The 13,196-nt window shown below is 37.4% G+C and overlaps 1 protein-coding gene across 6 annotated transcripts in view; it reads right to left on the reverse strand.

The window, feature by feature from the left end:
• Nucleotides 1-13,054, reverse strand: part of SGCE (sarcoglycan epsilon) — a 71,691-nt gene extending 58,637 nt beyond the window's left edge. For 2 of the 6 annotated variants that reach the window (XM_010389517.1, XM_010389516.1), the window contains exon 1: nucleotides 12,835-13,054. In XM_010389517.1, the coding sequence (XP_010387819.1) occupies nucleotides 12,835-12,943 (109 nt within the window). In that variant the 5' untranslated portion in view covers nucleotides 12,944-13,054. The remainder of the gene's footprint in view (nucleotides 1-12,834) is intronic. The other 4 variants (XM_010389515.2, XM_010389514.2, XM_030932638.1 and 1 more) reach the window with 2 other exon arrangements.
• Between the last annotated feature and the right edge of the window lie 142 nt (nucleotides 13,055-13,196).

Raw genomic sequence — 13,196 nt, forward strand, 5'->3', positions numbered from 1 at the left:
CACCACTACATGTCCTTGGCTAGTGAATCAATGCATCATTGCTCATACTTTCCAGATCCTGTATAAGGGCAGCCTAGTCGGCTTTTACAGGATTCAAAAAGCAAACTGAATTGGTGTCTCAACTGTTTAAACAGAGAGGCAGGGTAGAATAGTTTAAACACAACACACAGACGTTGCCCTATTTCAAGGCCAGCACTGCTTTTGAGCACATTCATTTTTTAAAAGTTTGTATTGATCCATATGAAGTCCTACTTTGACCACAGAAGACTGAAGTCCAATAAATCTCAATAAAAGGATAATGTTTTATGGCTCTACTCCCCAAGCAGTATCACTAAAGGCAAGACACGATGCCTCGAATGATGTGCTTAAACCAAGTCCCACATATTGAGGGAGAAACTTTAAAAATAGGGAAATAACTATTTATTTTTAATTGTGTGTCCAATATCATGGATCCACTTGACTAACTTCTTGTATAGAAAAGTATTGTATTCCGTACATTGACAAGTACAGAGTACTCATTGAAAAAGGCTAGTATTTTAAAGTTTAATTTTCATTAGAAAAGGACCAATGCATTTCTTAATGTGAGAATGAATTTCTCTAGGATGGAAAAATATGACTCAATATTTAAAATATTTATCCTACCTACAACTTTTCAAGATTAAATCTAATGTGTAAAGATGTGTCAGACTTGTACAGACCAGTTCTTGAACTTCCTCTAAAGACACTGGACTATCCTCAGGAATCCTAAAAGGAAGAGAACACCACTGTGCTCACCAGGTTCATGGTAATCTACATTACAATTACATCTGGGTGTGAGTTTTACTCTGGTTCATAAACACAGAAACAAAGAATCATATGTATCTTGCATTTACAAAGCCCAAGCTAAGAAGGCATTCACACAATTAGCCAGGATATCACTGTACATAATTTAATCATATTTTCAATGTTCCCCCTTTGAAATCATCAAAGCCTAAATTAATCCAAAGGTGGCTGGCATGCCTTCACCTTCCTTAGAAACCATATGACAGTTAAAGTTTGTCTTAAGATTCCATGATTCATTTTGAGTCTTCTAGCAGCATGACTACATTTCATCTGGCCTGGGGCAAACAATCTCTGAAGAGATATTACTGTTACCCAAACCTGAATAATTTGCTGACTGGGGGAGGAGAGGATTGCTATTTAATAAAAGTAATTGAAGAGCTGTGAATAGTGACTGATTGCTAATGAGCTAATCAGAATATCAAGGAATGGAAATAATAAATAATAACTTATTCAGACATCACTGTCCAAGTAAACAGCAGGATATGCCAAATGAAATTTAATCTGATTATCATACTCACCTTAAAACCAAACTGTCAAGTCTTTCTCTGTCCACTACTTCATCTGTCTCTTTCATATTCCACTGTAAGGGGGATGGAAGACTTTGTTTTCAGAAGTTAGTTATATAGCTCACGTGTCCTGCATCCCTTTCCTTCTCTTACCATCCCCATCCAAGTTGCTATGTTGCTCCCTGACCCTCTACATTTTTCTCTTCCCTTCTTTTATGTAATTCTCCTTATTTCTTTTAAAGTTGTTTCTTACATCGAAACATTGTTTTTATATTTTTCTCTCTAAAAAGTGTAAGTTCACTATTACTTCTCTTCTTTAGCTACAATGTCTTAAATACTAAGTGCTGGATACTACACTAACGGTTGTATATATATTAACTAATGTAATCCTTACAATGACTATGTGAAGTAGGTAGCATTCACTCTATTTTACAATGAGACTACCAAGTTTAAGAAAATTATGTTAACTTACCCCAGGTCTTATGTTTACTAAGTGGCAGAGTTGAATTTTGAACCCATTTCGTGGCTGACTGCAAAGTCTATGTCATGAACACATCAATACTATCCCCAAATACAGTCATGCATTGCTTAATAATGGGGATACTTTTTGAGAAATGGTGATTTTGTTGTTGTGCAATCATAGAATGTACTTACACAAAATGATATATACATTTTTATTTATATATTTTTTTCATATAGAAAACCAAAGTTCCCATCACCATTACTATGCTATTGCTGTGCAGTGGAAATTAATCTCATGTACTATGGGCAGCAAAACAAGAACAAAAACAATCTGTTGAAAGAAGAAAGCTTTAAGTTTTGGAACCTATGAGGAAAAAAATGGCTTTACTGAGGAGGACTGTCTACCCCAACCTCTGAAAGGAGCTGGGAAAAGATAATCCTAAAAGAAATGTCACAGCAAGGCTTTAAATGAAGAATGCCAAAAGCAGCTAAAAAATTAGATATAAGAGACTTTAGAGTGAAATAAAAAAGAAATGTTACAGCAAGGTTTTAAATGAAGAATGCCAGAAGAAGCTAAAAAATTAGATATAAGAGACTTTAGAGTGAAATAAAACTGTAGTGCAGAAAGGTCATGTTTAACATCAGTCTTTACAGACAGAGTATCTGGGTTCAAATCCTAATTTTTGTCCATTGGGCAAGTTACTCAATGTCTCTGCGCCTCATCTGGAATAGAATAGTACCCATATCAGCGACAAACTGTTGAGTATTAAATGACATAATATATTTAAGAACTTTAGAAGAATGTCTAGCATATAATGATGTCCCCCCAAAATAAAAACTATTATTACATTTACTCTTCATCTAATTTGAAGAAAATGTTGGACTTCCTTAAATACAATTATTTTAAAAAATACATCTTCAAATGAAAAAAAAAACTATCATCACTACAGGTGGCATTATATAGTAATACAGCACTCTCACTTTTTCCACAATCATGACACATGTGAAAAATGATATTCTATAGAAATATATTATAGAGTCAACAGTAGAGGCTACTCAGAAGAGGCAATAGTCATACCAAACTCTACTACATGGTTGCCCAAGGGCTAAAAGGATGGCAACTCAGCCAGTCCTCATTCTCTGCACTCAGCCAAGTTGAGGGCTGCAGTTTAACCCTTTTGAGGGAAGCCTGATGTAATAAGATATGAATTACATTGATATTTATATTCTGACTCTCATAAGCTTTTAGATATTTATTTAGAGGAAACAATGCAACAAAAGCAAAAAGTTATGTGTGAGCAAGACTCAACTGCATTAACCACAATATCAAAATTGAGTGGAAAGTTAAACGTTCAATAAAAGAAGTGTTGGTTTGACAGAATAGTTAATGGAGAAGGGAAAGTTCTTCACTTCTCTTGGTATTTTCTGCTCCTTTGCTCAACTAGCCAGAGAAGATAAGTTTGGGTTTCCACTCATGGGAACAGTACTATATCTCAGATGAAACAGGAACACCAGTGGGAACTTTAACAAAAACAATGCATATAAGCAACAGTTACATGCACCATTACAATTTAATGTCCTTATTTGCACAATGTTGGACTATTGTGAAAATAATACAATTAGTGAAAAGCAGAATAAAAAACAGTATAAAGGCAATGTAAAATCTAGTGTAATAGTGCAATCTAGTGGAAGAGGATTAAAAAGCCAAGTGCAGGAGCTGTTGGGTTAGGGATATAAAGCTGCGGGAAAAATTTCTGTTCACAATAAAAAATACAACAACACTCACATGATCTTTCCAACTAAGTAACCTCTAAAGAAGAAATATTCTCATATTGGATGTTTGCTTTAAATTGTTATTAATTTTCTTAATTATAAAAATCCATACATTCTCATTGTACTATGATACATTCCAATAGTATAACCAGGAAGATACAAAATATAAACGTTCTCTCTCATATCCCTGTTGCCATCCCACCAACGTCACTGCCTAGCGTATCTACTCTTAATCGTCTTGGCATCTTTCTATATTCTATGTGTGTACACACAAAACACATACCATGCTCTTTTTTGCATAATATGATCACATTTTTTCACTTAGAATATATCTTGAACATGTTTACATGATAGCACATTTTAAGGCTACATTGTTTTCTGCTATGTGTCTCAATCATAATTTATTTATCATCACCTCAAACTAAGCTTGTCCAAACTAGGACCCATAATCTTTCCCTTAAAAACTGATCCTATTCGAGCCTTCTTCATCCTGTGTGTGGAACCACCATCTGTCCTCACGTAGATGACAGAAATCTAGAAATCATCCTTGCAATCTTCTCCTGACAAACTTAGCACCAAATTCAATGCAACACTCACTCCTGTTGTTTTTTACCCCCTAAAATATCTCTCCTATCTTCATCTCCCCATCACCACCCTAGCCCACAAGGTCATCATCTCTATCTTCAATTACTAAAGCAGCCTAACTAGTCTACAACTAGCTCTTCTGACCCCTCCAACCTTTTCCTCACAAACAGCTAAAGTGCTCTTTTTGAAATGCAGATCTGATCATGTCCTGGTTAAATCCCTGCAAAGATTTTCCCATTGCTCTTAGTATAAAGATTAAACCCTTTAAGGCTGTCTACCAGGTTCTGCAAAATTTGTTCCTTGATCTCCTCACTAGCCTCATTTAACATTGTGCTCAACCTTCTCTTTCTGTTCCAACTCCACTGGACGTCTTTTAGCACTTTCTGTTTACCATATTAAACCTGCCCCAGGGCCTCTACAGAGGTCTTCCTTTTACCTCAAATATACTGTCTTTCCTTACTAATATTTACTCATCCTTAAGATCTGAGTGCTTCCTTGGAAAAGCCTTCCTTAAACCCCTTATCTGGCCAAATCCTCTACTTACAAGTTCTAGTCATGTTTGTAGCACTTACCATAGTTTTAAGGGCACATTTATATGTGTAAATGTTTGATTAATCAAATAATCTTGAAAAAAAAAAATCCCTGTTCTTTGTCAACCCCACTAGTGTAAAAAGTTCCACGATGGCTGAGCTGTGTATTCCCCAGCATCCAGCATGGGGTCTCAAAACTAGTCAACACTCAAAAAAATTAATGAATAAAGGAATTACTGGCCAGGTGTGGTGGCTCACAACTGTAATCCCAACACTTTGGGAGGCCAAGGTGGGAGGATCACCTGAGGTCAGGAGTTCAAGACCAGCCTGGCCAACATGGTGAAACCCTGTCTCTACTAAAAATACAAAAAGTTAGCTGGACCTGGTGGCGGGTGCCTGTAATCCCAGCTACTTGAAAGGCTGAGGCAGGAGAATCGCTTGAACCCGGGAGGCGGAGGTTGCAGTGAGCCAAGACCACATCATTGTACTCCAGCCTGGGTAACAATAACAAAACTCTGTCTCAAAAAAAAAAAAAAAAAAAAAAAATTACGAATTAGTAAAGATAACCAGGATTTTTTCTAGTTTTTTTCATTATGATTATCAATACTATAATAAAAATCCTTATCTGTATCTTTGAGCACCTTCACCATTATAACTGTAAGCTAGACTTCTAGCAGTAAAACGGTTAGACAAAAAATAATGTACATTTGAAATTCTGATAAGCACGTGTAGTAATCTGTTCTGTTTCTACTTCTGCAGTACTGGTATTTCATGAGAATCAATCCTATAACTACAGAAAATGAAAGATGTTAAAAGTGCTACACTGATTAACTATTTCGTAGAAGAGAAAAGCCAATGTCATTTTACTGCACAGCAAGAAACATGAATTTGCTAAGAAGGAGAAATAAAAAACCTCATTGCTATTTTTTCTCTTATTTTGCTTTCCAGGGTAAAAGAGCACCTATCCTTCTATGCATACTGCTGAAGAAATAGGTAACAAATATTCCACTTTAACTGCTGTAAGAAAATTACTGTGATCTCTTCTTTCAAATTTGCACTGAACCCCAAATCTCCATAATAATCCAAGTGGTGACCAGACAAATGAGTGAAAAGCTAAAGAATGGGAAAGAATTTATACCAGACTGCCTAACTCCTATACATTTTTTAAATGAGCGGCTTCATTTATCAGAAAAGAAAGTCTGCGTACATGTCACAACAGATGCCGTGGCGGTTCCCGTGGTACAGGATGCCAAAGATCCATTCCAAAAAATTGATTAGTCTAAGACAATCAAATACAAAGTGAAATGTGCTAAACACGAGAGGTTTTTAAATAATAAAATGCACTTAAACTGCTATTGCATAAACATTGCATAAAAATTCTTAGATGAAGATACAAAAAAAGAAAAAATTCTACCAAAGAGTGACCAAAGAAGAAAACAGTACTGTAGCTTTTACTAACATATTGTTTCCAAGAATATAACAATAATCATGCCAGCAACTAATGTTTCGAGGCTACCTATTTATTTCCTAAGGTAACGTCTTTAAGTTTTAAAATGTAAACACGGGATTATTACTTCCAAAGCAGGGGAGCCGGAGCCAGAGCAAGCAAGCACTGCATTCAAGGAATTACAAGTAGCCGCCTGTAGACCAGCTGAGCGTTGACAAGCCAGAAACTCATCTTTGAGCTTTTCTGTCTTGGAAATATGAGCTCAGCCCAAGAACGCCTGTGGCATCTTCAACAACAGGGATGCAAGCCATCGCAAATTGCTGTTTGCATTATTACAATCCCACAAAAGTGCACAAGGCCCTTTTATAAAAGAGAGAATAAGGAAAAGAGAAAGTTGTTCAACATTAGAAATATACTTCATACAGTCAGAGTGAAAGTGACTGCATTTCTGACCTAACAACTGGAGTGGAGGAGAAAGTTCTAAGTGTGAGGCAGAAGTGAAAGCTGCAGGGAAAAGTTAAAAAATATGACAGAAGAATTTTTCTATCATTCCTTCACCTCTCTCATTGGACTTCTTAATTTGCAAGAACTAGAAACTCCAGGGTATAAAAATAGCTTCTGTGAATCCAAAACTACTCACAAAAGGGGTCCTGTAAGGAAGTCTTATGTACTCCACAAATTCATTTTAAGAAATCGTATTTTCAAAGTTTGATATAGTAACCAAAATAAACAATCAATAGGCAGATCACCATACAGGAAAGAAAAATCTGCCTCAAGACATGTTTGAGATACTAAGAATGTGCCCTTAAGCCAGGCAGAAACCAGGCTAACCTGAAACGGACAGAAGTTAAAAATGTTTGATAAAAATATTTTATTTTGCTATGTAAAAGCTAAAAATTTTAACTGTTAAGTTTTGTAGGGAGATATATCACAAGGGAGGGGAGGTTGCAGAACGGACCCGATTTCCCTCTGGAGAAGTGGCAGCTGAGCCCCAGCAGCCAGCCTGCCCCCTCTAGCCCTAGGTACCCTCAGCCCCAGTAGCCTGCTCGGACAGAGCAAGAAATTCCAGGAAAGAGTAATTCTAGGAAGCAAATTAAGCAAGTTAAGACACTTTGCAGGGGGAAAAGGAATCTTTCATTTTCTTCTCAGGTTTTCATGTTTGAAATAGAATGGGAGAGATAGCAGAGTGTGTGTTAAATTACCCTGTTGCAGCTATTTTCAAGCTGTAAGAAATGAACTTGCAACACACAGGGCTATTTAGACAGTTTATCAGAAAAAATAAAATGTTCTCATCACAAATATCTTTCAGGTCTACACTAAAATGTTAACATGGCCTTCAAGTTAAATATTCATTGCAAGAAAGGTGAATATTTCTGATATTTAAAGAACAGAATAAATAAAGTTGATTGTTTTGTTGAGCTGCAATGTTAGGAAGGCCTCATGTTGAAATCTATCTGTACCTTTAACCCACCAATGCTAGTTCTACTTTCCGAAGCAAACATCAGAGAGTTCATGTTGACTGTTTCGTCTTATCAAGTTAAACACTTCCAGATCCTGTGAAGATACCTCCCATGACAGGATTGCCAGACCCTTCAACATCCCCATCGACTGCTCTGGAAGTGGTCTAATTTGTCAAAATCTCTCTTTAAATGTGACAGCCAGAAATGGACACAGTACTACAGGTGTGGTTGATTAGAGCAGGGTACTATTAATGTTTGTGACATATGGACACTATACTACTACCAGAAGCTAACTAATTCTTTTTCTTTTGCAACCACATCATGCCACTGGTTCATATTAACCTTCATTTTCCTAAAGAACTGTCACCATACAAAGTCATTTCCATACTTTCATACCAATGAATTATGATGTATTTACTACTATAAAATATTCTTTGCTTTCAGCACAGCATTGCAGCCAACTTAAAAACCATGTTACCTCTAAATTGTTACCAATTTCTAACAGCTATCCCTTTTCAATTCATCCTTGGATTTTAAAGCAAGCCTCCTAGATCTTCATCAAACTCATTCATACAAACGCTGAGGAAGAGAAAACTCAGGGCAAAGGCTTATGATCCTTAACCAGGGATAATACCCTGACCCAAACCCAAGAACACATACACCTCGCCGGTGCTGGTTCAGTCTGCCTCCCGCTCACACGGCAATACTGCTAATTAATCTGCACACCACCTCATACACAAGAACATCCTGTATCCTTGACAAATGCTTTGCAGAAAGCAGGATTAACTTACCTTTCAAAACAAAGTGTAAGAAATCTATACATATTAAAATTGTAATTATATAAAAATATTTATGTATACGGAACAAAGACTAGAAGGGATACAACATCAATGGAAATGGTTGTTCCAGTGTCAGGCTGTGGAAACTGGAGGTTTGTTTTTTACTTAATACTGTCTTTAATATGGTTACATTGTGTACAAAATTTAAAACACTGGGAATTATGAAGAGAGAATTTGGCTTAGAAGCAATCCATGTGAAACAGCATTTAAGAGCATTGAGACTCTATCTGATCCTACCAACATGAAAACTTGAATCAGAAACATTCATTGGAAAAGACTTGTTGATACCTAGAAACATTGCTTCATTTTTTGTTTGTTTGTTTGTTTGTTTCTTGTACTGCTACTTTAGGCTTAATATTTCTGGAAATCAGGGAGATAACAGACTGGAGAACTGGATTCCGAAGTTTAGAAAAAGCCTAAATGGAGTGTGTGTTAATCTATGTATGCCCCTCACATATGTCTGTCTGTCTGTCTGTCTGTCTCTGCTGGGGAGGTTGAGAGGGATAGAAAGAAAACAGTCATCATATTGACATTTCTGTGAAGCTCTGGACTAAAATGGAGTGAAGTGTAAAAGCGATCTCCCCTCCAGCCCAAGAATTTCTAACGAACACATAAACCCACATCATCAATTGCCCTAGAGTCATTTCTTTACACCGAGGGTAGGAAATAAGTGTTAGAATATGCATTTAGGTGTTTAGAGAATATGGAAGGGTGAATTTTAAGGAAAGGATTCGGGTAGAGTATGGAAAATTAGCAAAAAAGAAAAAGGAAGAAGGCGGGTGGGTATTTTGGAGACAATGTGATCTATAAATACTGCACTTACTAGAATAAAAAACAATCTGAATATTTGACTTGGGAATTTGTTTTAACAAGTCAGGATTTCTTCATTGCTTCCATATTTTGTGTACTGCATGATTTTCACCAGTGGAAAACTAGTGTTGGAAACTGGATACATGTTATCTTTATTTCTTTGAAGTTGTCTCTAACCAGTTTTTTCTGGTGCTATCCCTTATTTTCAATGTCTGTGAGACAAGTGAAAATGCCACTTTGCTTAGAAATGCAATTTGTCCACCATACTATAGGTTAAGTAAAATACAAGAAGCAAATCAACAGCTTTTAGATTTATGGCAAACTGTTGTAAAAATGGATAAAATGTTCAATACAAAGTCCACTTACTCTTTGACAACTGGAAATTCTACTTTGCTTAGAAATAAATTTTCCCTACCATACTAGAACTTAAGCCAAATACAGGTGGTAAGTCAGCAGGTTCGTAAATCCATAGCAATTGTCATTAAAAATGAATAAGTTGTCCAAATAGAAAGTCCAGTTATTATTTGACAACTGAAAATTTAACTTCGCTTAGAAATATATTTTCTCTATCATATTAGAAATTAAGCCAAATACATGTGATAAGTCAGCAGATTCATAGATCTATAGCAAATTGTCATTAAAAAGGGGTAAAATGTCCAAATAGAAAAAGTGCAATTACTCTTTCACGAGTGAAAATTCCAGTTGGTTTTGAAATAGTTTTTCTAAAACCCTAGAACTTAAGCTAAATACATAAGGTAAATTCAACAGCTTTATAAATACATGGCAAATTTTCATTAAATGGGTAAAATATCCAAAGAGAAAGTCTAGTTATTATCTAACAAGTGAAAATCCCACTTTGTTTTGAAATACAATTTTCTTACCCTACTAGAAGTTAAATATAGGTGTTAAATCAACAGCTTCGTAGATCTACAGCAAACTCTCATAAAAATAGATAAAATGTCTAAATACAAAGCCCAGGTATTATTTGATAAAATAAATAATATGCATTAACTCCTCTTTGCTGTATATGCAACCCTGTGCAAAATGGGCAGAAATAGTCAACACCAGGAATAAATATCTGAGAAAATCCAAAATTCACGTAGATATTAAATATCCAAAATATGTTTAAAGTTCTTATCTATTAATTTTATTTTATTTTTGGTTTTGAAAGTTTTTGTTGTTCTAGACAACACAAAAATGTTGCCTAAAGTATTGCTCTATTAATGTTATCTTTCTGTTTTATTTTTAATATTTTTTTTTTGGATACCAAAAAGATTTTATCTAAATCACTTATTTATTGATGCTGTTTTTTCCCTTAGAAAATTCTATTTCTAAGCAAAGTGAAAATATTTTCATATGTAGAAGAATAAAAAAAGATAATATGTTAGAAACAGTGAGACCAGAGAAAATTCTTCTCAGTTTTCTGGTTTTAAATATTTATGTACTAACGTTGTTCATTTAAAATTTTAATTAAAAAATTAATTAATATTTTTCCTTGAAAGAAAGCTCTGCAAACTTAATGTTATTTAACATTTAAAGGCTCTTTGGAAAGAAAATAATCGAAAAGAATTAATTTGATCTTGTTTTTAACATTTAGAAAGTATCTGCAATCCTATGAAAAATATTTACGGTATAGATACCTATATATGCATAGAGAACGTCTGAAAAAGCAGACTCTATAATGTTTACTGGTGTTATTGCAGGGTGAAGAGGTTACAGGTGACCTTTTCTTCTTTAGAGTTTTCTAAGGTTTTCTCTCCTGAATTTTGTACAATGACCTGAAATTACTTTTATTAGAGTAAAGTACTAATTACGTTTTTTTAAAAAGTCCTGGTTAACATTTTGAAAAGAAAAAAATCAAATTGGTTCGAACTTGTTCAAACTTTTAAAGTCTTAAGATGGAGTTTTGAACTTTAATTTTTCCTACTTTTCATCTATACTGGTTTTAAATCTCAATTTTTAGAAAAATAATGTCTCAGTTAACTAGGTGAAGTAACTTTCGAATTTAAACAAATAAAACTGCTAAGAATTTGACAGCGGTCATCAGAACAGTACTCTACCAAGCATAAGAAATCCTGGAATTATTCTATCTTGCAGAAGAGAGTGAACATCCTAAAGATTAAATTAAAAGGCACTTCTAAAAAGTGTAATTGTGTTCACCCAACTTCCTACGAAAATGTCTTTGTTAAAAAGCTGCATTTCATTCATTCATATTCCGGATAGTGGATATTTTATCTCTAATGAAAAGTAAAATCTCAGGAAATGGGCTACAGTTTTGTTTATTCCTAGAAAGGCTCGCTTTTAAAGTGCGGTGTCTGCAACGTTGTTACGACAATAAGTCAAATTCTTATTGATCCTCCAAGTATAAAATAATCCGTAGCAATGTTACTAAAATGTGCTCAATTTTGCTCTTCAAATACGAAAGAGTTTCATCTGTGTGTCAGAAACCTAACTCAGCTGTAGACAATTTGGTTTTCCCTTTTAACTTAAATTTGTTTTACTAAGCTCATCAACAGATTGTCAGTTTCCCAAGCGCCTAACACTGAGGCGCTTAGATGGGAACCTGCGTTAAGGTTTTATTTAGCATCCTTCCTCATCAGTACTTTAGCGTCTTATCAGCCACTGCAATTTTCCTTGACATAAAATATATATGTTGATAGTACAAATGCACGCAAATATTTGTGGCCGAATCTCGGCAACCCGCTGGAAAGGATTAAACGTGCTGTTGCCGTGACTAAACGCATTCATTCACCCTACAAGATTTAGGAAAATGTAACCTTGCAGGGGAAGCAAGATCTCTGTGTAAACCTCGTAATCGCCACCAAAAGTCCGTAGCTGGGAGCCTCCGAAGCCCGCCAAACACATTGGAAGCATCCACAGCTGTTTTAAATTGGTTTTGGTTTCTGGAAATAGCGCACTTGGTGCCGCAGCATCTCTGGCCTCCAGCCGGGGTTAACCCTGACCTGAACGCCCTGTGTAGTTCCCAGCATTTCAGGATTCCGCTTCCCTGCTCCGTAAAACCGAAGAAAACCGAGATTTCCGCCACCGAGAAATGGACTTAGCAAGAGGGGGAAATTCGGTGTTTTAAATGTCAAATTTTTGTGTTCTCTATCACGATCAAGAAAAGGAGAAAAGATGTGTTTGTGTAGCGGGGACGCAGCTTGATACCCATTTCCTTTGGCTCGCATCCCGGCCGCAGAGCCCAATCGCGGGGAAACGCCCCCCCCCCCCCCCCCAGAAAAACAGGCAACGACCCCCAGCTCTTTGCTGCAGGGATCGGGAGAGGACTACCCTGGGGCTGGGCGGGGAGGGGGATGTTGGGAACAGGAATTGGAGATGGAATTTCTGCGCCCGCAGAGCAGGGAGGGGCCCGCGGGGGCGCGGAGAGGAAAAAAGGCCAGGGGTCAAGCCTGGGAAGAGAGAAGCTGGGCCGGGAAAGTGGGGTACAGGGTGTACTGAAGGAGGGGTACGGTGGGGTCCGGGACCGAAAGAGAGGCTGGTGCCCAAAGGGCGCGCCCAGGCGCCCGGAACCCGAGCGGGGGAGGGGGAGGCGGCGGCCTGTTGGCCCCGGGACCTCCACGTCGCGCGCAGGCCACTAACCTGTCAGCAAGAATGTGCCAGTGGTCGCGGGGCTCATCCTTCGTGTCCCCCGACCCTGTCCCGTCCAAGCACAGGGGTCTCCCAGCTCCCACCACCGGGGCAACTGCATTCTTGGCCTGGCTAGGCCGTCCGTCCTCGATTCTCCCCTCCCCTCCCTTTCTTCTTCCCTCCCAGCTTGGCCAGTTCAGCATCAGCATCCCGCACCCCCTCGGTAATCCCGTACTCCCTCTAGCGGCGGGCCACTGTAGTGTGGCCACCGCCCCCACCCCCATCCCCCATCCCCCGCACCCCCCTCCACCCCCTAGCCCGCGGAGCACGCTGGGATTTGGCGCCCCCCTCCTCGGTGCAACCTATATAAGGCT

Source organism: Rhinopithecus roxellana, chromosome 6 (genome assembly GCF_007565055.1).
Source record: "Rhinopithecus roxellana isolate Shanxi Qingling chromosome 6, ASM756505v1, whole genome shotgun sequence".
Taxonomy (NCBI): Eukaryota; Metazoa; Chordata; class Mammalia; order Primates; family Cercopithecidae; genus Rhinopithecus; species Rhinopithecus roxellana.